Genomic DNA, 27,526 nt, shown 5'->3' with positions numbered 1-27,526 from the left:
AGAGACTGGTAAGTCACATTTTGTCTATTTGATTCCTTTGTTTTCTCCTCTCCCCGCTTATCATAATATCTATATCTTCATGTTTAAAGCATTTGGTAGTCGTGCTCCACGCCCCGTGAAGCACTTCCTCCCTTTTATTAAACTCCTTCCTTTTCAGTCTAGAAGTATATATATCTTAAGATTTAAAGAGAACGGTAGTCGTGCTCCACACTCGTGAAGCACTTCCTTCCCTTTTCCGATATGTCTTTTTATTTGAGTGAAGTGAAGTTCATGCAAATGAAGTTCACAAAACGAAAAAGCAACGAGGCTCCCATAAGGATACTGGTGGTGAACAGAGAGAAGGCAACCCTCGTTCCCTCATAAGGTAACTCGGTCTCCCCTCCCTCTTTTATCTCCCCCCTGGGAGGTTTAAGGGTAATGATCACATTACCACAATACAATCTAGGACTTCCCCCGGAATAAGTGTTTCATGCAAGTTTTTTCAGCAGCACCAAATAGTATATTCAATAAAAAATATAGACCAATTATTTTTGTAATTGGAATTATATTAAAAAATAATTGTAATGTTGGGTGTTACAGTAATAGTTATTGAAATAGCTATTTTTTTTAATAGTTAAATTTCCTTTTTGATTTAAATATATTTTATTTTAATTCAATGTAAAAAACTTAGTTATAAATTATATGTTTAATATACCATAATACAGTAAATGCTAATTATATTTTCAATTTGATAGTAGTAGAATATTTTTATTCTTATTTGTTAAAAAATGAATTACCAAGATAATTAATTTGAATTGGATATAAATGTTTTAATTATAACATTAATTTAAAATTAAGACATAATTTTATTTAAAAATCTATTTAATTTTTTACATTATTGAGTATCATCAAAGGTCCATAATTTATTAGATGATGATTATTACAAGAACCATTGATTTCGTTGGATAAGTAAAAAGAACTCAAAAAATGTAGATGATGATATAAAGAAACAGCCACCATATCTTATTTATGTCCTCACTTTCAGAAACTCTTAACTCTGCTCCTTCATTTTCTGAATCCTTGATTATTGTTTAGCTTCTTGTAATCAATTATATATATATATATATAGACATATATGTATATACACGCACAACATGCAGTTATATATATATATATATATATATGTGTGTGTATAATAACATGCAGTTATTTGCCAAATGGGTTCATGGAAATTGTTGGTGGATTAACATTAGAATAAGTTCTCGAATCAAAGACATCTTTGAATGATGGTGGAAAGCAAAGAGGATGAGGAAGAGGTAGAGGTCGTGGTCATGGTCATGGTCAAGCATTTAAAAGAAATGAAACTCAAGATGATGTCGATAATGAAGATAAAAGTCAACCATCAAATAGAAGCTGTGGAAGAGGAAGATGAAGAGGATGAGGTAACTAAAAAAATTCGAACAAATCAAATATTGATTTAACATAACAAGTTGTTATATTAGTAATATTTTACCAACTCGGAACTCTTTTGGGCGAGACACGTGTAGAATAACCTATAATTCAAGTAACTCCTACAAATGAGAGTGAAGAATAAGAAGTTTCCTCCTTTCATGTAAAGTTTTAAGCTCCTACTCCTCGTGACAAAGAAACAAAGGATTGAGTAACCTATGCTTAAAATCCTTCCAAGTAAAAGAAAAGTCGAGCATGGTAGTTTTGATGGTACAGTTTAAGGATAGCAAGGGCTTATCTCGTTGGGGGTTTGTCTTTGATGTTGATCTGCTTTCTTATAGGCTCATCTATGTCAATCCATTTGCCACATTCTTTGCACTTCTTAGCGTGCCAACTATTTAGTCATTTTTGGGATAACAACAATGGCAATTCATTGGTTTATCAATATATGTGAGGCTATTCATCCTCTAAGAATGTAGCGTCGTTTCAACAATGCAATCTCTTGACAATATCGTACTAATCAATCCCTTGAATAATAATGGAACAAGCTAATACATAATTTTATTCTATTACAAAATATACTTAACTATTGAATAAAAAAGAGAAAAGCAAAAGATAACATAAATGGAAAAGCCATAGCAACGAGAACTCTGGCAACAATGTCCCTAACCCACATGGTGGTTCTCAATGTATATTCGATTCAATCGAGTGAGAATTGAATAATTTCATGTCCACTTGATATACAAACCAACTAATAAAAGGTTACATGTGACGTTAGTTTAAGAGATTAATCAACCAATTCCTACATATAGCCATGTGATTTACAAACAATTTCTTCCATTTAGTTTGATCTGTTTGAAAGTCTGTAGCAGCAATATTTTTAACAGTCATTATCAACATTCAAAAAATAGTAAGTTGAAAACAGGGAGAAGAAAGAAATTGTCTTAAAAGTATCTGAGAAAAAAACATTTTTTCAATCTCTAAACTGAATCATATACAGAAACTCTCTTTAAAAGTTTGAGAATTGTACCAATCGTGGAAGTCGCAGCTGTTGTTTCGGTTGTCCCCTAACACGAAGACATGGACTCTAGGAACATACTGCAAATCAAAATCCAAGGAAGAACAACAAATTGTCAATTTACTATTGACTCCCAACTTTAGATTTAGAGAAGAAACTAGCCCTCAAAAAAAACAAAAAAACAAAAAACAATTCCACCAGATTAATTTTTATACATTATTCATCCCAGCAGCTTATCTCCATTTCTTCTTAGAATAAATTTTGTCAGGCACTAGGGGAGGGAAACATAGAGAGATAAGTGATAGGAAACTCATGATTACGTCAAATGTATATACTGGCTTCTCTACTAAAAAATCTTTTCGCTGAGCAATTCCATTGAGATAGAGCAATCCACCACGAACATGCAATATATAAGAGGTTCATTTCAACTGAGACTTACTTGAGTTCCATTTGTTTCATACTAGTATGATGAACTACAATACATTACCATACATCGACTACTAAATCTGTAATTATGTAGGTGGATTAATGGGTGGAAAATTTACCAAATTGGCAAACAATTTCTTTCGACACTATCCAAACAATAAAATCCCATAGTTGTCTTTCGAAATTAACCAGACATGAAATATCTCAAATAACAGTATCAATTGGCAGTAAACTTAGTATTTGAAGATAGAGTCAGACTGATTTATTTCCATGTAAATTTTGAATTCTACTGACTGACAGAGGACAGTACCTCAACAGAATCTCCAGCTCTGACAACAATTCTCTTAATCAAAACATCTTGGTTCCTAAATCAAGGTTGCTGTAGGCAAAGCAAAACGATAATGAAGTCTCATAATAGAATTTATTATCATAACCCTTGGCATATAAGAAAAACTCCAACCATATCAAGAAGTCGTAAAGGAGTTTGGAATGTTATAATACCACCTATTGCATGCCTTCTGATGTAATACGAGGTCTGAAATGTTAAGAAACCAAAACTGAAATCAAACCTTGACGTAAACAAATATTATTTGGGATTCATATGAATCATCAAAACAATAGAACTACCATAATGAAAATGCAACATCAAATCCATCATAACGGAATTCCAAAAATAACATACTGCAAGTAACTAATTGATACCAAAAGGAACACAATAAAAGTGACCATTGTTGTTTCTGAATTTCTTTATCTACGGATCAGAATCTATAAGTTGAAAAGTCAGTTATATCTTTACACATTTGTTCAAATAGCATATCTTCCACTTTGTAACATGCCTAGGTCTTTTATGGATTTTCTTTTTCTCTTGCACCACTTCAAAGCAAGGAAAATGACATGGTTCTTTAGTGATTTGGAAAAAGAGGTAGTACTCCAACTAGATGACTTTAATTTCTGAAACATGAAAGTAAACACAATCCCTAATTTTTTTTAACAAGAAAAAGATTATCCATAAAACTCTGAACCATTGTACCGTCTTTTCCAAATTCATGCATAGCTAACTTGAACATAATGTTAAAAGAGAAGCACCTACTTCCTTCACTCCCTACCAGAGCAAAGTGACCAGAGACATCTGATACATTAAAAATTACAGCAGAATCCAGTAAACTCCCAATTTTAATTTAAATTTAATTTTTTTTTGGGTGGGTGACGTCATCCAGCAACTTTGTTGTTTTGCAGTCGTTTTATAATCACTCATACTCAGATTTTGTGAAATACCAAGAAAAAACGTGGATATTATTACACTTTATGACCTGCCATACGAGCGCACCCGCTATGGAGAAGGTCAGACACATAAATTATATAACTTACATAAATATATAATTTATACAATTGGTCAGAAAATAAACATAAAAGATAGGGAAGAAAAAAAAAGTACATAAGCAAACAAATGGGAGATTGGGAGACTGAGCCAATTTACATATTAATATCCCGTCCAATCTCCTAATTCTCCCAAAACCAAAAAGAACGTAAGTTTTATTGCACTTTTTGACCTGCCATGCAAGTACACCCACCATAGCAAAGATCAAACACGTAAATTATATAATTTACATAAATACATAATTTATACTTTTGGTCAAAAAATAAAAATAAAAGTTGGGATAAAGAAAAAAGTACACAGACAGAAAAATCAGAGATAGAAAGAGCTAATATCCTGTGTCATCTCTCCATTCTCGAAAACCAAAATAAAAAAACTTAAATTTTATTGCACTTTTTGACCTGCCATGCGAATGGCAAAGGTCAAACACATAAATAATATAATTTTTATATTAATACCCTGTCCCATCTCGCAATCCCCCCAAAACCAAGAGAAAAACGTGAGTTTTATTACATTTTTTGACCTGCCAGGCAAGCACACCCACCATTGCAAAGGTCAAACACGTAAATTACATAATTCACCTAAGTAAATAATTTATACTATTGATTAGAAAATAAATATAAGAACTAAGAAAGAGACAAAAGTACACAGGCAGACAAATGAAAGATATGAGAGCCTAGCAAAAATAATATATTAATCTCCCATGCCATTTTCCAATACCCTCAAAACATAAAAAGACTTGAATTTTATTGCACTTTTTGACTTGCCATGCGAGTGCATCTGTCATGACAAATGTCAAAAACTTAAATTATATAATTTATATAAATACATAATTTAGACAATTAATCAAAAAATAAATATAAAAGTTAGGAAAGAGTTAAAAGTATACATACACAAAAATCGGAGATAGAGAAAGCCAAGCAAAAATAATGCATTAATATCCCTTGTCATCTACCCATCCCCTCAAAACCAAAAAAATGTTAATTTTATTACATTTGTATGGCTGACTTGCCATGTTAGCGCACCCGTCATAGCAAAGGTCATACACATAAATTATATAATTTATCTAAATATATAATTTATGCCATTGGTAAGAAAATATATAGAAGTAAGAAAAATAAAAAAGTATGCATGTAGACAATTGGGAGATAGGGAGATCCGAGTCGAAATAGTATGTCAATATCCCGTCGCATCTCCCAATCCCTTAAAAACTAAAAATAGGGTGAACTTTATTTCATTTTTTGACATGTTATGCCATGGCACCCGCATACCAAAGGTTAGAATCGTAAATTACATAATTTACGTCAGGATATAATTTATATTAATTGTCAGAAAATAAATATAAGAATTAGAAAAAGAAAATAGTACACATGCAGACAAATGGGAAATAGGGAGAGCCGGGCCAAAATAATATATTAATATCCCGTGCCATCTCCTCATCCCCCCAAAACCAAAAAGATATAAATTTTATTGCACTTTTTGACCTGCCATGAGAGCGCACCCGCCATGGCAAAGATCAGACACCTAAATTACAATATTTGATTTTCTCAATTCTAATAACAAATAATTTTTTCTCATCTCACAATTTTTCCGCACATCTCACTCTCATTCCTTCAACACAACCAATCAGGCATGGAACGCCACATATGAGCTTTCCCAGTGCCATATGACCGTACGCACACTATAAAACTAGATCTCATGGGAACCGAACCGTTACCGATTCTTGAAAAACTGCAACAAAAGGATAGATCTCATAAGGTCTCTAACCTGACTGGCAAAAATTCAACTTGATTATTCTGAAATCGAATCCTTCTCTACTATCCTTAAATCATATATCAAAATTTTGCAGGAACTACACAATCAATTAATAGTTATACGATGAAAATCGATATTGTCGTGCACAATTCAAATACAATAGTCACATGCAACATTGTAATAACTAACAGGATAATTCAAACCATAGTTTACTGAAAAAAAATTACCCACAAAATGTTGTATGAGTACAAGCAAGGAATATGGTATAAAAATTTGAAAGAAAAAATTGATAACAGGAAACACAAAAAAGAAAGAGAAAGAGGCTATTGGTTCACTTATCAGAATTTATCCTCTAGCTTAGATCTAGAAATTTAAAGTCTTTAACCTTTAATTTTGATAGAATGCTTATTTGATGCTTTAACTTCAAAGAGAAAAGAATGTATAAAATATATAAAAATTATTTCACAAAAAAAAAAAAAAAAGACAAAAATATATGAAAAGAAAAAAAAAAGAAAAAGCATACTTTAGACAAATCAAAACAAAACAGCCAACACAGGAAATAAAGCATACTTGAGAAATTTTTGGAGGTAGAAACATTACGATTCAACAAACGATTCCATCTCAATAATATAAAAACAAAACAAAATATTGATAAATAAGGAAAAAAAAAAAAAAGATTCATGGTCCATGTACCTACGGTCTTGACCAAGAAAAGATATGAGAGGAATCATAACGAAATAGTACCCGAAGGAAGGAGAAAGCAAGAAGCGTTGACAACATGTTACATAACCGAATCAGAGACTGTTCTTGAGATGTGGAGCAACTCGAAGTTGATGACATCCATTAGGAAAAGAGAGAGATAAAAAGGGAGATAAACGTTATGACGGAGGATGATAAATTTGAAAAGCAAAAAAAAGATTCAAAATCAGGCACCTGCAGTCTCAATCAAACAAATATACAAAGGGAATCAAAATGAAACAGCCAATGCAGGAAAGAGAGAGAGAGAGGAGTGATAACAGCACATGAAAGAACCAAATCAGACATTCTTCTTGAGATTTGGAGAAATTTCAAGTCGATGACATCAGAGATGAAAAGAGAGAGAAAAAAGGAGATAAACGCATAAGGATTCAATGAACAATTCTATCTCAACGATACAATACAAAGCAAAATAATGATAAATTTGAAAAAGAAAGAAAAAAATCAGAATAACACATTGCAAAAAGTTAAACAAACCATATAATGGTTGAGATAGCAAGCTGCAAAATGCCATTTAATATCCACCAAACAGCCAAAAGAGAAGAAACTGTTAGAACAGATCAACAACCGAGAAAGGGGTTCTTTTTAGAAACCAAATCTTCCGGCAAATTGAGGATCATTAAATTAGTCTTTCACCTGGCTTTTTTAGCATGCTCTTGCTTTCCTAGGAACAAAAAGTGGGCTATTGAGCATTCATTCTAGCAGTCCAAAACTTAATCAACTACCAAGCAAAAGCCCTAAAGGTATATTAAGCTTTGCGCAGGCAGATTTTCCAGTAACACAGAATACATGCAAATCAACTCACACACTTTTGAGTTTCCTATACTCCGATTAGATAGACTCAATGGAGCATCCAAACACACTGGATAACGTAGATGATCAATGTAAACAAGAAAAGAACTCATGTAATAAAATCAAATGCAAACAAAAAGTGGTCAAGGCATACCAACATGGACTTTGATAGACTGTTCAAATTACGTATTCATTTACCACAAATATTCATAGATTCTTCAAGTATAAGTATGCATGTATACTAAAGTCACACAGCAACCAGCAAAAAGGAAAAAAAAAATACATGAAGAACGGTGAAATTTTAAAAGAAAACTGGCAAAAAGGAAAAAAAAAAAAAAAAAATCAAATACGAGCAGCAAAAGAAAACTGGGCAATAGATGCCTCCCTGTCTTTCACACATTTCTCATATTTCCTTCAAATTTCATGTTCAACCGAAAAAAAAAGGTTCCAGGAAAAACCAAAAGAATACCTATAGGATTGATGCAAATAAATATACATACCTGCTTAATCACCAGTATTAACAAAGCACAAAAGCAACAAACATTAAAATCGATCCTAACCATTCAATTTTAAATTTATGTCCAACAATGGCACTACAACAGAATAAGAATGCATATTAGAGTTGAAGAGCATAGAGAATAGGGTCAGTAAAGAGCAAGAGCATAGAGAAAAAAGGGTCAGTAAGGAGCTTTCCTTCTCAGAAGCAGAAGAAGAAGAAGATAAATCCAAAAGACGAGATTTGTAGCATACCAACAATTCCTCCACACTATCTCAAGACCTCGATATAAACTTCTACACGAACTCCTTTTCTGTCAAAAGCACCACCTCATTAAAACTCAAGTCCTCTCTGCTACAACTTCTCAACCTCGAAACCTGCAAAACCCCGTAACAAGGAAAGATTCTATCTTCAAAACTGTACGCCAAGCAGACAGGTTCTCAGCTAAAATTTCCTTCTCAAACCCAATTATGTTCAAGAAGAATTGGATTTCTGTCTTCAACTTCTCCTTGGAGGTCATAAGAAGAAGCTAACCCTCTAAACATAATCACACTTTAATTTCTCCGGAAACCCATAACTTACAATCAAATCAAACTTTTTCTTGAAACTTTTTCCACTCAGGCAACTGATCATATGATATTGCCCAAACGAGCATCTCCTTGAGTTAGCTGAGAAACTCATGACAAAAAAAAAAAGAACCAAGCAAGATCAGAACCCAAAAGAGCTCCTCCTTACTTTATTAGCGGAGTCTCATAATAGAATTTATTATCATAACTCTTGGCAGATTAGAAAAACTCCAACCATATCAAGAAGCCGTAAAGGAGCTCGGAATGTTATAATATCACCTTTGCAGGCCTTCTGATGTAATATGAGGCCTGAAATGTCGAGAAACCAAAACTGAAATCAGAACTTGATGTAAACAAATATTATTTGGGATTCATATGAATCATGAAAACAGCAGAACTACCGTAATGAAAATGCAGCATCAAATCCATCATAACGGAATTCCAAAAACAACATACTGCAAGTAACTACTTGACACCAAAAGGAACAAAATAAAAGTGGCCATTGTTGTTTCTGAATTTTTTTATCTGCAGATATGAATCCATAAGTTGAAAAATCAGTTAAATCTCTACACATTTGTTCAAATAGCGTGTCTTCCACTTTGTAGCATGCCTAGGTCTTTTATGGGTTTTCTTTTTCTCTTGCACCACTTCAAAGCAAGGAAAATGACATGGTTCTTCGGAATTTTTTTTAACAGGAAAAAGGTTATCCATAAAACCCTGAACCATTTTCCAGTCTTTCCAAATTCATGCATAGCTAACTTGAACGTAATGTCGAAGGAGAAGCACCTACCTCCTTCCCTCCCTACCTGAGCAAAGTGACCAGAGACTCTGATACATTACAAATTAAATTATATAATTTACGTAAATATATAATTTATACCATTGGTCAGAAAATAAATATAAGATATAGCAAAAAGAAAAAAGTACACAGGCAAACAAATGGGAGCTAGGGAGACCCGGGCCAATTTAGATATTAATATCCCGTCCGATCTCTTCATTCCCCCAAAATAAAAAAGAACGTGAGTTTTATCGCACTTTTTGACCTGCCATGTGAGCGCACCCACCATGGCAAAGGTCAAACACGTAAATTACATAATTTACGTAAATATATAAATTATACTATTGGTCCCAAATAGATATAAAAATTAGGGCAGAAAAAAAATTACACAGAAAAATCGGAGATAGTAAGAGTTGACCAAAATAATATTTTAATATCCCGTGCCAAGCCAATTTATATATTAATATCCTGTCCCGTCTCGCAATCCCCCCAAAACCAAAAGAAAAACGTGAGATTTATTACGCTTTTTGACCTGCCATGCAATCACACCTGCCATGGCAAAGGTCAAACACGTAAATCATATAATTTACATAAGTACACAATTTATACTATTGGTTAGAAAATAAAGATAAAAAATAAGAAAGAGAAAAAAGTACACAGGCAGACAAATAGGAGAAAGGAGAGTCGAGCCAAAATAATATATTAATATCCTATACCACCCCCCAATCCCCGCAAAACCAAAAAAAAAAAAAAACATGAATTTTATTGCACTTTTTGACTTGCCATGCGAGCGCATCCGTCATGGCAAATGCCAAAAATTTAAATTATATAATTTATATAAACACATAATTTACACAATTAGTCAAAAAATAAATATAAAAATTAGGAAAGAGATAAAAATATACATACACAAAAATCGGAGATAGGGAAAGCCAAGCAAAAATAATGTACTAATATCCCTTGTCATCTCCCAACCCCCTCAAAATTAAAAAAAACGTTAATTTTATTGCATTTGTATGGCTGACTTGCGATGCTAGCGCACCCATCATAGCGAAGGTCACACACATAAATTATTTAATTTATCTAAATATATAATTTATACAATTGGTCAGAAAATAAATATAAGAGGTAGCGAAAATAAAAAAGTATGCATGTAGACAAATGGGAGATAGGGAGACCCGAGCCGAAATAGTATCTCAATATCCCGTCGCATCTCCCAATCCCCTCAAAACTAAAAATAGGGTGAATTTTATTGCATTTTTTGACCTGTTATGCCAGGGGACCCGCCATGACAAAGGTTAGAATCGTAAATTATATAATTTACGTCAGTATATAATTTATATTAGTCGTCAGAAAATAAATATAAGAATTAAAAAAAGAAAAAAGTACACAGGTAGACAGATGGGAGATAGGGAGAGCCGGGCAAAAATAATATATTAATATCCCATGCCATCTCCTCACCCCCCCCAAAACCAAAAAGACACGAATTTTATTACACTTTTTGACCTGCCATGGGAGCGCACCCGCCATGGCAAAGGTCAGACACGCAACTTACAATACTTGATTTTCTCAATTCTAATAACAAATAATTTTTTTCATCTCACAATTTTTCCACACATCTCACTCTCATTCCTTCAACACAACCAATCAGGCAAGGAACGCCACATATGAGCTTTCCCAATGCCATATGACCGTACGCACACTACGACACTGGATATCATTGGAATTGAATCGTTACCGATTCTTGGAAAACTGCAACAAAAGGATAGATCTCATAAGGTCTCTAACCTGACTAGCAAAAGTTCAACTTGATTATTCAGAAATCGAGTCCTTCTCTACTTTTCTTAAATCATATATCAAACTTTTTCAGGAACTACACAATCAATTAATAGCTATATGATGAAAACCAATATTGTAGCGCGCAATTCAAACACAATAGTCAGAGGCAACATTGTAATAACTAACAGAATAATTCAAACCATAGTTTACTAAAAACAGGGTACCTACAAAGTGTTGTATGGGTACAAGCAAGGAATATGGTATAAGAATCTGAAAGAAAAAATTGATGACAGCAAACACAAGAAGGAAAGAGAAAGAAGCTGTTGCTTCACTTATCTGAATTCCTCTTCTAGCTTAGCTCTAGAAATTTAAAGTCTTAACCTCGAATTTTGATAGAACGCTTGCTTGATGTTTTAACTTCAGAGATAAAAGAATATATGAAAAGAAAAGAAAAAGAACCTGCAGACTTGATCAAGAGAAAATATGAAACGAATCAAAACAAAACAGCCAACACAGGAAATAAAGCCTACTTGAGAAAATTTTTGGAGGTAGATACATTAGAATTCAACAAACAATTCCATCTCAATAATACAAAAACAAAACAAAATATTTATAAATACGGGAAAAAAAATAAAGATGCATGGTCCGTGTACCTACGGTCTTGACCAAGAAAAGATATGAGAGGAATCATAAAGAAACAGTCAACGAAGGAAGGGGAAAGCAAGAAGTGTTAACGACATGTTATACATCCGAATCAGAGACTGTTCTTGAGATGTGGAGCAACTCGAACTTGATGACATCCAATAGGAAAAGAGAGAGATAAAAAGGGAGATAAACGTTATGACGGGGGATGATAAATCTAAAAAGAAAAAAAAAATTCAAGATCAGGCACCTGCAGTCTCAATCAAACAAATATACGAAGGGAATCAAAATGAAACAGCCAATGCAGGAAAGAGAGAGAGAGGAGTGATAGCAGCACACGAAAGAACCAAATCAGATACTCTTCTTGAGATTTGGAGAAATTCCAAGTCGATGACATCAGAGATAAAAAGAGAAACAGAAAAGGGGAGATAGATGCAATAGGATTCAATGGACAATTCTATCTCAACGATACAATACAAAGAAAAATAGTGATAAATTTGGAAAGGAAAGAAAAAAATCAGAATAACACATTGCAAAAAGTTAAACAAACCATATAATGGTTGAGGTAGCAAGCTGAAAAATGCCATTTAATATCCACCAAACAGCCAAATGAGAAGGAATTGTTAGAACAGATCAACAACCAAGAAAGAGGTTCTTTTTAGAAAACAAATCTTCCAGCAAATTAAGTATCATTAAACAGTCTTTCGCCTGGCTTTTTTTGCATGCTCTTGCTTTCCTAGGAACAAAAAGTGAGCTATTAAGCATGCATTCTAACAGTCCAAAACATAATCAACCAGCAACCAAAAGGCCTAAAGGCATATTAGCCACTGCACAGGCAGATTTTCCAGTAACACAGAATACATGCAAATCAACTCACACACTTTGGAGTTTCCTATATCCTATTAGATAGAGTCAATGTAGGACGCAAACACACTGGATAATGTAGGTGATCAATGAAAAGCAAGAAAAGAACTCATGTAATAACATCCAATGCAAAAAAAAAGTGGTCAAGGCACACCAACATGCACTTTGATAGACTGTTCAAATTGGGTATTCATTTACCGCAAGTATTGATGGATTGTCCAAGTATAAGTTTGCATGCATGCCAAGGTCACACATCAACCAGCATAAATTCCCTTATTACCTCACCAACCAATTGTGAGTAACGATTACATGAGGCAGGGTGAAATTATAAAAGAAAACTGGCAAAAAGGAAAAAAATAAAAAATGAGCAGGAAAAGAAAACTGGGCAACAGATGCCTCACTATCTTTCACACATTTCTCATATTTCCTTCAAATTTCATGTTCAACAAACAAAAAAGTTACAGCAACAACCGAAACAATACCTATAGGATTGATGCAAATAAATAAACATACCAACTTAATCACCGGTAATAACAAAACACAAAACCAACAAACATTAAAATTGATACTAACCGTTCAATTTTAAGTTTACGTCCAAGAATGACATTACCGCAGAATAAGGATGCATATTAGAGTTGAAGGGCGTAGAGAGTAGTGTCAGTAAGGAGTCTTCCTTCGAAGAAGAAGAAGAAGATAAATCCAAAAGACGAGATTTGTAGCATACCAACAATTCCTCCGCACTATCTCAAGACCTCGATATAAACTTCTACACGAACTCCTTTTCTGTCAAAAGCACCACCTCATTAAAACTCAAGTCCTCTCTGCTACAACTTTTCGACCTCAAAACCTGCAAAACCCTGTAACAAGGAAAGATTCTATCTTCAAAACTGTAGGTCAAGCAGACAGGTTCTCAGCAAAACTTTCCCTCTTAAACCCCATTATGTTCAAGAAGAATTGAATTCCTGTCTTCAACTTCTCCTTGGAGGTCATAAGAAGAAGCTTACCCCCTAAACATAATCACACTTTAATTTCTCCGGAAACCCATAGCTTACAATCAAATCAAATTTTTTCTTGAAACTTTTTCCACTCGGGCAACTGATCATATTATATTGCCCAAACAAGCATATCCTCGAGTTAACTGAAACTCATGACACAAAAAAAAAAAAAAAAAAAAGAACCAAGCAAGATCAGAAGAACCAAAAAGAGCTACTCCTCGAAAGAACTGGATATTTGGGTTAAGAATCTAATTGAAGCCTGAAAAAGTAGGCTTCTGGGTAGCGGGACAGTGGACTGTATCTGGGTATCAGAGAATCTGCGCCTCTGAAAGAAATCACATATTGAGGATTTTCAGGGGATTTTATGCAAGAATACCGATTCTAAAAGTCGGGCACACTAGACGTCAAGAAACCCAAAGATTTGATTAAATTGCTGATCGCACCATATACCTGTGCTTAAAATTGATAACAGCGGAGGGGAAGAGAGAAAGACAAATGAACCTTCGGATTTCAGTGAGGGTTTTCGGCAGCTAAAAAGCTTTGGAAAATCTGCATTCCTAGAGAATGTTGGGAGGTACAAGAGCTAGGGTCGGTTTAGGATTTAACCAAACCGGGAACCACTGAATCGTCAGACCCCGAACAGGTGCGCACTCATCAAGATTGAGAAAACAAAAACACAATTAACCTATTCAACGAACGATACCCGCGTTTTCCAGAATCTACGATAAACAATAAAGAAAACACTGCTGGAGGGATTAAATTCTTGAAATGTTGCAAGACCAAGTACTATTAAATTGCAAATCAAGTCGAAGATAAAATCCAAAGAAAATCAAAAGATTCACGTACCAAGCGAATCGGAAATTTTTCCCATCAATGGGTTCCGCCATTGATCTTATCCGAAACGACAAATACAATCAAGAAAGAAGAGAGAGACGGTGGGTACATGAACGCCGACAACATTGTCCGGATAAAGAAAATACCTCGATAAGCAGGCTCGCGGCGAGAGAAGATATTGTCGGTGATAGTTGAAAATATTATTCGTCTTCGTCTTCGTCGTGTTGGGCTTAAATTCTTTTTCATCCCGTGAGGCGCTCTGCTTCGGGACCTTCTACTCTTCTTTTTTCTCTTGTTTCTGAAAACTTGGGGATTTTCCAGTTATATAGAGAATCAGGGTTTGACTTTGACCGGAAATTTACATATCCAGCTGTCATTATGTTATTTAATATATTTTAAATTTTATTTTTATTCATATACCCGAATAACACAATTTTTAATTATTAAAATATATCCTTCTACATAATAAAATATATATTCTCATTATATTAAATAATTTCTAATTTATATAAAAATATATCTATCATAACTTATAATTATTAATATAAAAAAATTATATATTGATTATAAATAAATACTATATTTTTTATTATTAAGCATATCTTCTATATAAATCTAATATTTTTATATTTATTTAAATTTTAAATTATATAATATTTCTTAATTATTTTTAATTAATATTATTTTTTTAATAAAAAATATATCTTATAATATATATTCTAAAAATTTTAAAATATCTTATTATTATTACAAATATATACATATATTAAAAAATTTATATATCATATTAATTTATTTTAAAAAATAATATTACAAATTTAATAATAATCATTATAAAAATAAAATTGATGTAAAAATAATATTATATTATAATATATATAATAACTATTTACTAAAATTATAAATTTACCAACTTACAAAAATATTTTTTTTAAATATAATAACATGTCAGTTATCCTTATATATAATAATTTGTTGATAATACTAAACAATTAATATAAGCATGTGACAATTTAAATAAATATTTAAAATTTGAATTTCTAAAATATGAGTCAAAAAAAATATATATACATACTTGTGAGATTTTTTAATTCTCTAAGTTCATCGCTTCTAATGATTTAAAGAAAGATTCAATATACTTACTTAAACCAACAATTTCATAAGAATAAGATAACTAATCGTTTAATCATAAATAATATAAAAATAAAAATAAATATTTTTAATTTGAAGCTTCTGTAGTTATTTTTTTTTTCATTTTATTTTTAGTAATGTATTCCTATTTTACTCATAAGTAAACAATGATAAACTTGTAAAGAATGTTAAGATGAATTAATGAAGTCAAGTAAGAAACATACCCTTTAATGAATTTGCATTTGCACCAATTCATCACGTCAACTCTATGATTTCTTAAATGTTATCAAGTCGTTTTACGATATTTGAAATATCATATCATGGCAGAACATTCAAAACTTTCAAAACCTGGATATAATATGAGGTTTTCTTGAATTTCAACTGTCCGCAATGCAGTTAGAATTTCAAAACCTGAAAACTCGGACGCCCAGAAACTCCAATTTAAGCCTTCGACAAAATATTATCCAACAGACTTATTTGAGTAAACATTAAAGTAAACTCTTCTATTTTCAAATTGAAGATATCGATAATAAAGACATCAAAAGTTGAAAAGATGCTTAGAATTATCATAGCATGTAATTGTTATATATACAAATTCATGTATTTGTGATAATAAAGAAATTAAAAAAATCAATCATATCCTCCAAAATCCTTTAGTAATTATATCATAAATTTACATGTAGAGAAGATAATTGAAATACCACCCAGAAAAGTTCAAGTAGAGAACTTCAACTTATGCTCTTAATCTTCTTCTTCTTAACAGATGTCGTCTCCATTTTTCTTTACCCTTTTCTTCCAGCTTCCAGTTTTTCCGAATCACAACTAAAATCAATATATATATATATATATATGTTTATATGTTTGTTTTGTGTGGAGACACAAAAATAAAATGAGTCAATAAATGCATATTCCCATAGTATCCTTTTAGTATCATGGGATACAAGTTACAGGACATTATCATACCCAAAAATATTATCTTTCATGAGCATATGCTTTCCTAAAAGGATAGAAGTTGGATGAAGACATCAGAAACCTTAACAGGATCAAGGTATGAGTCCATAACCACAACAAGAATGGACAACACCCAGAAAAGTCTTCTTGATCAAAGGGAAAATTTAGAGGGCATTATGGAAATGCCCAACCAAGTACGAGAAAAGTGGACTTTCATTGGAAAGGTATTCTTTGGCAAGTCCCACGAAGGAACTTTAGAATAAATAAGTTAAATAAATTGAATAAATATATTCATTTTTGGGATTAATAAAGTAAATTCGACAGTTATATGAGGGGAAGAAAACTCAAGATGCAGTAACTATTAGAAAAGAATTGAGTTAACATACAGCCACAAGTTCTTATGGTTTTACCACTAAGAAAAACTTTCTCCAGAAACCTAATGAATAAATAAAGTCTTTGATTTAAACAAAAACTCAAGACACAGGATTTCTTAGAAACGAATTGAGCCAAAACATTATTTTTGAGATGTGCAGAAACTTGAAGAATCTCTATCATGAGTTTTTAAGAATTTTCTGTACATTGATTTTAATTTAAACAGAAAACTGGCCATTATTAGTAATTGCATCTCTTTTAAACCTTCATCAAGTCCTTGATTTGATCATCAAGTAAAACTTTCTCAAGAATCTTAATTCAAGTAGTCAATATTCATTTTAAACTAAAACCCAATATTTTTAGGAAAACAAATTGAGCTAATAAGTCTTTCTAGTTTTTATCGTTAAATCAAATTTCCTCAAGAAACCCGATGGAAAAATAAAGTCTATGGCTTAAACAAAAACTCAAGACACAACATTTCTTGAAAAGAAATTAAGCCAAAACATAACCCACAAGGTTGACTCCTTGAAAGAACTCGACCTTTCATATATGCATCTTATCATCAAGTAAAACTTTCTCGAAAATCCAGATTCAAGGATTAAGAATCCATTTTAAACTAAAACTCAAAATGCAACAGTAGTTCTTGGAAAAAGATTGAGCTAAACATGAACGTACAACTCCTTATGGTTTTTATCATTAAGTAAAACTTTTTCAAGAAACTCAATGCAAGGAGACAGTCATTAGTTCAAACAAAAGTTCAAAGACACATGTTTTCTTTGAAATGAATTGAGCCAAAACAGAACGCACAAGACAACTCCTCAAAGAACTCAACCTTCACATATATGCATCTTATCGATATCTAAAAAGATCGAATATCACTTCAACTGTGAGTTGTATCTGGCTATCAAAAAATTTGAGTTTCTAAAAACGACCAAATCAGACAATATTTACAGGGAATTGTATGAGGGAGAACGAAATACTTTTCATGAGATGTGGAGAAACTCAAAAAATTCCACTCTTGAGTTTCCAAGAATTCTCACATCTTAAGTCTTAGTTTCAAAGGAAAACTAGCTCATATCAGTTATATGGATTTCTTCAAAGCCTTGATCAAGTTGTTCTTGCTTTTTCCAGCGAGTTAAATTTTTTCGAGATTCTTGATTTAAGGAGCCAACTTTCGTTTTAAACAAAAACTATAAACACAAGAAACAGTCAAACTTTATTTAAGTAAAACTTTTTCTAGAATCCCAATGCAAATTAACAGTCTTCTGCTTAAACTAAAAGTATAAATGCAAAAATTCCTGGAAATTAACTGAGCCAGAACAAAACCACAAGACAGACTCCTCGAAAAAGCTGGATCTTCCATATTTGCGTCTTATCAACGTTGAAAAGCAGGACTCAGTGGCAGCGATACATGCAAGTTGGATATATCTGATTACAAGGAAATCTGAGCTTCTGAAAGAACCAAATCGAAGACCAAGTATTTTCCAAGGGAGTTTATGAGAGAACAAAACATCTGGAGTTTTAGTCAAAACAGAAAATTGGTTCCAGTTAGCTAACTGCATCTCTCCAGAACCTTAATCAAGTCTTTCTCGTTTTCATCTTCATGCAAACCATTCTCAAGAACCCTAATTCCTAAAGTCTATCTTCTGTTTAAACTAAAACTCAACATGCCTAATCCTTAGAAACTCATACACATTATCGTGTACATATATACCTACTGATCTGTTTATCCACACATTTTCGCAGTTACATTTATCTTCTTCTGTTTTTATACCCACATGCACATATACATTATGTTCTTTTACAGATTTCACCTAGAATGCATCTTCAACTTATATATAATTATATAATCAAATATAAACACTTACAATCATGTTTCCACATACCCAGTAATATATATGCACTACACATACATACTCACATTCAGATTACATATACACATATAGGCAGATATATGTTCATACATTTTTAAATCCATTTAGCGGGTTTATGCATTTCTTCTTACATATCATTGCCTCAATCTCTCCGTTCCATCCTTAACAACTAATCAACAAGCACAAAGAAATTGCAGACAAATGAACATACCAAATTCAACCGACGCATTCGAAATTTAAAGACAGAAATTAGAATCATGCACGCACCAAACTGAGTATTAAAATCAAATAATTCACACATCTGTAAAGGAATGAAAGGAAACTGCCTCATAAGTGTAGATCGGATTCCCGTGACCCGAGATAAGGTTCGGGTTTTGACCACCCGCTACGATCTCTTGGCTCCAGCTCACCAGCGGCGGCGGGCACATGGCCACACACACGTAATAGGGCTTCCTCGACTGCCTGTCTGCACCGCCACACCCCTTTTTTTCTTCTACTGGCCGCGGCTCCCTTCCTGTCTGACCCGATCGAACCTCTCTCTCCCTCTCCCCTTCCCTTCTCTCTTCAGGGTTCGAATCGACGAATACAGGGTGTATATATAATTAGTGCGATGAATTGTTGACCGTTAGATTTAGGGACAGATTTCTGACCGTTCGCTCTACGATTCAATGAAGGGTATTTGAGTCATTTACCCCTCACTTTCATCTGGACCGTCCGTTCTGCATACCTCCTCTGCTTGCGTGGCTTCCACGCTGACGGTACACCTGCGTGTCCGCCACGCAGCGGACTCTGGTAAGTACTTAGACACGTCAGCCGCTGACAAAATTAATACATTATGTTTTATTAAAATAATTTTTTAATTCTTAAAAAATTTAAATACATAAATAATGTTAATATATTAATATTTTATTAAAAAAATACTATATTTTAATTTTTATAATAATTATCTATTTAAAAATTTTAAGTTTTTAAAAAATTAATTTTTAATTAACTACAAATTTTTTTAAAAATATTTTAAATATTATAATACATATTAACTATCAATATTTATATTAATATCATTAATTTAAAAAATTTTATTTTATGTAGATTAAAATATATTTATATTATTATAAATTAATGTTATAATTTTATATGCATAAAATAAAATAATCAACAAATAATATTTTTTCATTTAATAATATTCTAATTTTGAATTTTTATAATACTTATTTTTAATAATTATTTTATTTTAATTTATTCTCAATCAATATTATTTTATTTTTATAATAAAATACATCAGATAATATATTATTTTAATTAGTGTTGTTATCTTATATACATAAAATAAAATAATATATACATATATCTTAGCTGTACAATAAAAACCAATATTCTTATATTCAATAAATTTTATTTATTCATATAAAATATATTTATTAAAATTTATAATTATTAATATATAAAATTTATTTAATAACATATCATTAATTATTATTTAAATATATATATATATAATTAAGATCGAGAAGATGATACATATCTAAGTTTTTAGATAAAAATATCATTTAAGTAATATTCACAAATTTTGTTTAAATATTAATTAATAAAAATTAATACTAAATAATTTATTATTTTTTAACACAATATGATAGTTAATAAAATTATAAAATTTATTAAATATTTTATTAAAATTATTTTTATCGTATACAATCATATAATTAAAATTTAGTTTATAATGTCACATTCTTTATCTTTAAACTGCAATTGAGGAGTTCCTCAATGGTAATTACCTAAAGCTCATGCGTAATAATTAGAGAAAATAAGATTTAACAAAACAAGTTCTTATATTAGTAATCTTTTACCAACTCGGCACTCTTATGACGACCCGTTACGTGGTAATGACCTGTATTTCAGGTAACTCTGACAGAGGAGAGTAAACAAAAAAAATTTCCTCTTTCTACAGAGAGTTTTAACCTCCTACTCATGACAAAAAAACACAGAATTAAGTAAATTTATGCTTAAAATCCTTCCGAATAAAGGGAAAGTCGAGCAGGGTAGTTTTGCTAGTTTAGTTCGAGCATAGTAAGGACTTATCTTGTTGAAGGATTGTTTTTGATGCTGATATGCCTTATTAACAGGCACATCTACATTGGTCCATTTACCACATTCTACACATTTCCTAGCATGCCAACTATGTAAGCCATTCTGGGATAGCATTGGTCTATAAACAAAGGCGAGGCTATTTGTCGTATGAGAAATGCAGTGCCGTTTCAACAATGCTGTCTCTTGGGAATGTCGCGCACCAGTCAATCACTTGAATATTAATGGAAAAAAGTTAATACATAATTTGAATCAAATAATTTCTCATGTCAACTTAAGATACAAAATAACCAATAAACAATTACATGTTATGTTCCTTTAAGAGATCAATCAATCAATTCCTACTTACAGCCATGTGATTTACAAACAATTTCTCCTATTTACTTTCGCCTGTTTGAAGGTCTGTAGCAACACATAACATATCTTCCAACAACATTTTTAACAGGAAGAGGTCCCCTGCTCATCAATCAACATTCAAAAATAGTAAGTCGAAAATGGGAAGCAAAGAAAAATTGCCTTAAAAGCATTAAAGAAAAAAATACATTTTCAACCTCTAAACTGAATCATTTATAGTAACTATCTCTCTAAAAATTTGAGAAAAGTACCAATCATGGGAGTCGTAGCTATTGTTTCAGTTGTCCCCTAATACGAAGACATGGCCTTTAGGAACATACTGCAAATCAAAATTCAGAAAGAACAACAAATTATTAATTTACCGTAAACTCTCAACTTCAGATTTAGATAAGCAACCTTAACGAAAAAAAAAAAAAAAAACTTATTCCACCAGGTTTATTTTTATACATTATTTATCCCAATAGCTTATCTCTGATTTTTTCTGAGAATACATTCTGCTTGGCGCGCGAAAAATGCAGGAAATGCAACAAAATAAGTGGTAGGGAGAGGGAAACATAGAGAGATAAGTGATAGGAAGCTCACGGTTAAGTCTAATGTATATGCTGGTTTCTCTGCTACAAAATCTTCCCGTTGAGCAACTCCATTGAGATAGAGCAATCCACCACGAACCTGCAATATATAAGAGAGGTTCATTTCAACTGACGCTTACTTGAGTTCTGTTTGTTTTATACTAGCATGATGGACTATAATACATTACTATATATCAACTACTAAATATGTAATTACATAGGTTGATTAATGCGTGAAAAATTTACTAAATAGGCAAACAATTTCTTTACACTACCCAAAAAACAAAATCCCATTATTATCCTTTGAAATTAACCAGATATGAAATATCTCAAATAGCAGTATCAATTGACCGTAGACATAATATTTCAAGCTAGAATCAGGTTGATTCATTTCCATGTAAATTTTAAATTCTTCTGCCAGTGGACAGTACCTCAATAGAATCTCCAGCTCTGGCAACAATTCTCTTAATCAAAACATCTTGGTTCCGAAATCCAGGTTGCTGTAGGCAAAACAAAACGATAATGGAGTCTCATAATAGAATTTATTATCATAACTCTTGACATATAAGAAAAACTCCAACCATATTAAGAAGCCGTAAAGGAGCTCGAAATGTTACAATATCACCTATTGCAGGACTTCTGATGTAATACGAGGCCTAAAATTGAAGAAAACAAAGCTGCAATCAAAACTTGATGGAAACAAATATTACTTGGGATTCATATGAATCATGAAAACAACAGAATTACCATAATGAAAATGCAGCATCAAATCCATCATAATGGAATTCCAAAAAGAACATACTGCAAGTAACTAATTGATACCAAAAGAAACACAATCAAAATCGCTGTTGTTGTCCTGTATTTCTTATCTGCAGATATGAATCTGTGAGTTGAAAAGTTAGTTATATCTTTAGTCATTTTTTCAAATAGCATATCTTCCACTTTGTAGCATGCTTAGGTCTGTCATGTTGTTTTTTTTCTCTCTTGCACCACGTCAAAGCAAGAAAAATGGCATGGTTCTTTAATGATTTGGAAATAGAGGTAGTATTCCAGCTAGTTGACTTTAATTTCTGAATTTCTGAAATATGGAAGTAAACATAATCGCTAATTTCTTTCACAGGAAAAAAGGCTATCCATAAAACTCTGAACCATTGTCCAGTATTTCCAACTTCATGCATAGCTAACTTGAATATAATGTCAAGGTAGAGACATCTGGATATAATGCAAAGAAGAATCAGCCTCATAGTACACAATGGATCTAACAAATAACTACAGTCTTGTTCAGAATTAGCTCAATGAAATAATCCTCTTAGTTTCAGAGACTGCTTAAAGACTTAAGAACAATCTAAATATATGGGCTCCAAAACATCATTTACTGGCTTCACCCGTGATTGGTAGCACACATTTTAGAAGAAACGTGAAGATCTGAAAGGTGGTGTTGGAGAACATGTACCAGATTTACAGCTACTCAGGAAACTGAAGACCAAAACCATATCTTCTTAGCTCTCCGAGGTATAATTTATTTTAGATAAAAACCATATGGACTGACTGACCAGGTGCAACTCCTTTAGTTCAATCATTACCAGAATCATATTCATGGTGCCAAGTATCACATACAGATTTTCTTATTCGAAAAATGAATCAAATTAACAGATATATGCTTAAAAACGAAAAAACCTGAAAATTGTGAAGCATATAATGTTACTTCTATTTAAACTCGCAATATCCGGGTTTGGAAATTCAGGTTGTGACAAAATAAGAAATAAAAAACCAAAAATATGCACGTATTGCGCACTAAGTATCTCCTTAGAATATTTTGTGTTTCAAATATGAAACAAAAATTTTTTTTTAAAGAAAAAATCTGTTCTAAAATCAGTATGATCATTTATGGAGTGACACATTTTGGGAGATGAGATCAGAGAGAAAGAAGGGAGACTTTAACTATCAACTAATCCTCACTCAGGGTTTTTCATGAGCAGTAATCCAAATATTCTTTTAAGCATGTACAATTCCATGCAATGAGGTTAATGTGCTACGTAGGAATATTTGAAAATGAGATGGGACTTGGGAGGAACAAGAACGACTGAGTTTGTGGCTTCCCACAATTCCGTGGCCAAAGAAGAGAGCAGCAATTTAGTTCCATTTTTCCAAAAACACAAAAATAGCTGCCTACATTTCAGTCAAATCTCTCAAAGATCATAAGGAAAGTTGTAAAAATCTCTGTAAAACAAATCTGGTCTAGTTAGGTAGCAGCTGAGAAACTTATGGAGTTTGCATGTTAGAGGGGAAGATTAAATTGGTAAAGTTAGTACTCTAAAAAGTAAAGCTTTCCAAATAGTGCAATTTAAAAATGTGGGTTTCATTAATGGAGCAATCAACCATAACATAAATGAAAACTCAAAGATACCCAAATCAAAAAACACATTAACTAAGTTATGATTTCCAACGCCACCATCAAGCAGAACTGATTGCATTCATGATTCAATGATTGATTAAACAGATTTAGATCCGATATTGGGTTTATTACAATTACCTTTTCGACAAGGACTCGATCACCAACACGAAGCGTAGGGTACATGGAATAAGATGGTATAAAGACAAGCTGGGAGAAGGTGGACCATAAGAGCACAAGCACCAAAAGTCTCAAGAACCCATCAATACCTGGCCATCGAAGGAACCCCCAGATCTGGCATGGCATCCATTTAAGTGAAGGGTATGCGAGCAGAAAGTGATAAAGTGAAGAAGGTCTGAGGAAACTCATTCGCAGAAGCAAGGATTTGATGCAGAGAGAAGAAAATGAACTTATCAAGAAGAGGAAAATGGCAGAGAGAAATGTGAACTTACGAGGGCTTTTAAGGCGGGAGGTGATGGATCATCAGGTGTGCCTTGATCAAGAAGACAAAGCTTCCGTGTTTCAACGGAACGTTGGTTACAGTCAACGCCAGTAAATGGTTAGGTATTTACCAAGTTTTTTTAATAAAAATAATAAGTTTTAATAATTAGGTCCCCTCCCCGCACTAATAATAATATGATAAAATAATTTTAGACAAAAATCCTAATAATAACATAATTAATATTTTTTTAAATATATATAATTAATAATATTATAACTTTTTAATATATATATATATATATATATACAAACAGATAAAAGTTGAGATATTAAGCTCTGGATGAAAATTGACACCCATCATGACTCATCAACCAAATTATTCCCATCATTGCCTATAAGCTTGACACGTGTCCATCTTGATAAGAGTGGGACTCTTTAAATCCTCCTCTTACGTCATCCCTTACCACACTCTCATCCCTGCTTTTCAACTCCCCCCACATCGTATGGTACTTCCCCCACAAACCACCGCAACGAGGGAAAGCCATGGGCCTCACTGCAAGTCTCCGTTTTCTGCTGTTTTTGCTCTCCATCTTCTCCCGTGCAGCGGCAGATCATGAGCCGCCCAGGACTATCATATTCACGACTCTTGGAAGAATGGATTATGCCTTTGATATCTTCACCATCCCCATTCAAGCCCCACCATCGCCATCCATGGAGTTCCAAATCACCGACGGGGAATCCGTGAATTTCAACGGTCACTTCCCTTCTTCATCTCTCGCTCTCCTCTCTCTTTTGCCCGATCAACCCCAACCAACTCTACAACTCATCTATGTTACAGAGAGAAATGGGTCCTCCACCATTTACTACGATGCTATCTTTTACGATTCTCCCTCAAGCACCAGAAAACGCTCTGCTCTGGCTTTGCAAGCTCCTAATAGAATTCAGCTTCCTCTGTTGTCTGGTGCAGGCCATGGGAAAACCCTTGTTTCGATGAAAGATAAACCCAGTTTGGCTGGGGATTATTTGGTTTATGTTTCCACTCATGAGGACCCCGGTGAGCCGAGGTCGAGTTGGGCCGCGGTTTACTCCACCGAGTTGAGAACAGGAATGACTCGGAGGCTGACCCCTTATGGAATTGCTGATTTTAGCCCTGCGGTTTCTCCCTCTGGCCTTCGGACAGCCGTTGCCTCATATGGTGAGAGAGGTTGGGACGGTGAAGTTGAGGAACTGAGTACGGATATCTACGTCTTCTTGACTCGGGATGGGACTCAGCGAGTCAAGGTAGTCGAGCACGGTGGATGGCCGTGTTGGGTGGACGACTTGACTCTGTTCTTTCATAGGAGAAGCAAAGATGGATGGATTAGTGTCTACAAAGCGTCTCTTCCCCAAAATGGACCGTTTTCTTCCGAGTCAGTGGTGATTGAACGAGTCACACCACCGGGTTTGCACGCATTCACGCCAGCCACATCACCAGGTAACAAAGACTTCATAGCAGTTGCCACGAGGAGACCCAACTCAGAATACCGCCATATAGAGCTCTTCGACCTTAACTCGAAGAAGTTCAAGGAGTTGACCCGTCGTGTCGCACCAACAACTCACCACCTGAACCCGTTTATCTCGCCTGACTCAGCCCGAGTTGGATACCACAAGTGTAGTGGCAAAAGGAATGAACGAAAAAGCCCCGAACTGTTACTCGAAAATCTCCAAAGCCCAGTGCCCAACCTTTCTCTCTTCAGAATTGACGGCTCTTTTCCTTCTTTCTCACCCGTGGGTGACCGAATTGCATACGTTGATTTCCCGGGCGTTTACGTGGTGAACTCAGACGGTTCGGGTCGGCGCGAGGTCTACCCGGAAACCGCTTTCTGGACAGCTTGGGACCCGGTTCGTAAAGGGATTGTTTACACGAGTACGGGACCCACTTTCGCATCGGCGAGAACAGAGGTTGATATCATCTCCATAAACGTTGATGCTCTTGACCCATCCAAGGCCGTGAAGAAGTTGACTACAAACGGTAAAAACAATGCATTCCCTTCACCATCACCCGATGGTATACGGATCGTGTTCCGATCGGGTCGATCAGGTAACAAGAACCTGTACATAATGGACGCTGAGGATGGCGAAAAGGGTGGGCTCCAAAGGTTGACGGAGGGTCCATGGACAGACACTATGTGTGCGTGGTCACCAGACGGTGAGTGGATCGCGTTCTCGTCGGACCGAGAGAAACCGGGTTCTGGTAGCTTCGAGTTGTTCTTGATCCATCCAAACGGAACCGGGTTAAGAAAGTTGGTCCAAAGCGGTTCTGGCGGGCGGACGAACCACCCGAGTTTTAGCCGAGATGGAAAGACGATAGTTTTCACTTCAGATTACGCGGGGATATCAGCAGAGCCGATCTCCAACATGCATCATTATCAGCCGTACGGGGAGATATTCACGGTGAAATTGGACGGCTCTGATTTAAAGAGGTTAACACATAATTCGTATGAGGATGGGACCCCTGTGTGGGCCCCAAGATATATTGAGCCGAGGGATTATGTGAAGTGGGGGGGAAGTGGGCCCCGTTGCGCGTTTGAGGACTGTCATTGGCTCAATCTGATGCCGTCAATACAAGTTTCGTCAAGCAAATCTCAATGTTAGAAATAATTTTAGGTTGTATTGATGGTTTTTGAATAAACTAAATTGGTAAATATATATTAATAAATGTTATAATGATATTTGATTTATCTTTATTATATAATTTTTAAATTATCTTAATTAATAATTTTTTATACAACTGCTAAAAAATCTGATAAAAAATGGTATAATTTTTTTTTATTTTACTCATTGTTCATTTTCTATATAGTCCAAAAATTATAATAA

At 33.6% G+C, this 27,526-nt stretch overlaps 2 protein-coding genes and 2 long non-coding RNA genes across 54 annotated transcripts; 1 reads left to right on the top strand and 3 right to left on the bottom strand.

Moving 5' to 3' along the window:
• Nucleotides 1–1,928: 1,928 nt before the first annotated feature.
• On the bottom strand, nucleotides 1,929–14,823 carry LOC110813120 (uncharacterized). Of its 50 annotated transcripts, XR_015813616.1 has the most exons (9): nucleotides 14,651–14,820; nucleotides 13,400–13,532; nucleotides 8,892–8,921; nucleotides 8,629–8,714; nucleotides 8,301–8,423; nucleotides 3,333–3,407; nucleotides 3,183–3,251; nucleotides 2,459–2,526; nucleotides 1,929–2,291 (listed from the first exon to the last, which is right to left on the bottom strand). It is a non-coding gene; the product is annotated as an uncharacterized LOC110813120 (long non-coding RNA). The 50 variants fall into 50 exon arrangements; XR_015813577.1 differs by adding an exon at nucleotides 9,014–11,142 and having other exon boundaries at nucleotides 1,929–2,526; nucleotides 3,183–4,001; nucleotides 13,249–13,532; nucleotides 14,651–14,823; XR_015813576.1 differs by adding an exon at nucleotides 9,014–11,142 and having other exon boundaries at nucleotides 1,929–2,526; nucleotides 3,183–4,001; nucleotides 13,286–13,532; nucleotides 14,651–14,823.
• A 3,328-nt stretch (nucleotides 14,824–18,151) lies between these two features.
• LOC148270515 (uncharacterized) lies at nucleotides 18,152–19,638 on the bottom strand. The gene is made up of 2 exons (XR_015813520.1): nucleotides 19,159–19,638; nucleotides 18,152–18,471 (listed from the first exon to the last, which is right to left on the bottom strand). It is a non-coding gene; the product is annotated as an uncharacterized LOC148270515 (long non-coding RNA).
• Nucleotides 19,639–21,135: 1,497 nt separating this feature from the next.
• Nucleotides 21,136–24,933, bottom strand: LOC110813624 (thylakoidal processing peptidase 1, chloroplastic-like). 2 transcript variants are annotated; one of them, XM_022040837.2, is made up of 6 exons: nucleotides 24,371–24,882; nucleotides 22,419–22,493; nucleotides 22,269–22,337; nucleotides 21,851–21,937; nucleotides 21,520–21,587; nucleotides 21,136–21,370 (listed from the first exon to the last, which is right to left on the bottom strand). In XM_022040837.2, the coding sequence occupies exons 1-5, from the start codon at nucleotides 24,596–24,598 to the stop codon at nucleotides 21,546–21,548; spliced, it is 501 nt and encodes a 166-aa protein (XP_021896529.2). In that variant the 5' UTR covers nucleotides 24,599–24,882; the 3' UTR covers nucleotides 21,136–21,370; nucleotides 21,520–21,545. The 2 variants fall into 2 exon arrangements, with proteins under 2 accessions (XP_021896529.2, XP_021896530.2); XM_022040838.2 differs by lacking the exon at nucleotides 22,419–22,493 and having other exon boundaries at nucleotides 24,371–24,933.
• Nucleotides 24,934–25,072: 139 nt separating this feature from the next.
• Nucleotides 25,073–27,390, top strand: LOC110813568 (uncharacterized). Its single transcript, XM_022040765.2, has one exon. The coding sequence runs from the start codon at nucleotides 25,214–25,216 to the stop codon at nucleotides 27,302–27,304; it is 2,091 nt and encodes a 696-aa protein (XP_021896457.2). The 5' UTR covers nucleotides 25,073–25,213; the 3' UTR covers nucleotides 27,305–27,390.
• Nucleotides 27,391–27,526: the final 136 nt, after the last annotated feature.

Source organism: Carica papaya, chromosome 1 (genome assembly GCF_054855325.1).
Source record: "Carica papaya isolate Zhongbai chromosome 1, ASM5485532v1, whole genome shotgun sequence".
Taxonomy (NCBI): domain Eukaryota; kingdom Viridiplantae; phylum Streptophyta; class Magnoliopsida; order Brassicales; family Caricaceae; genus Carica; species Carica papaya.
This window is presented reverse-complemented; position numbering and strand designations above follow the sequence as displayed.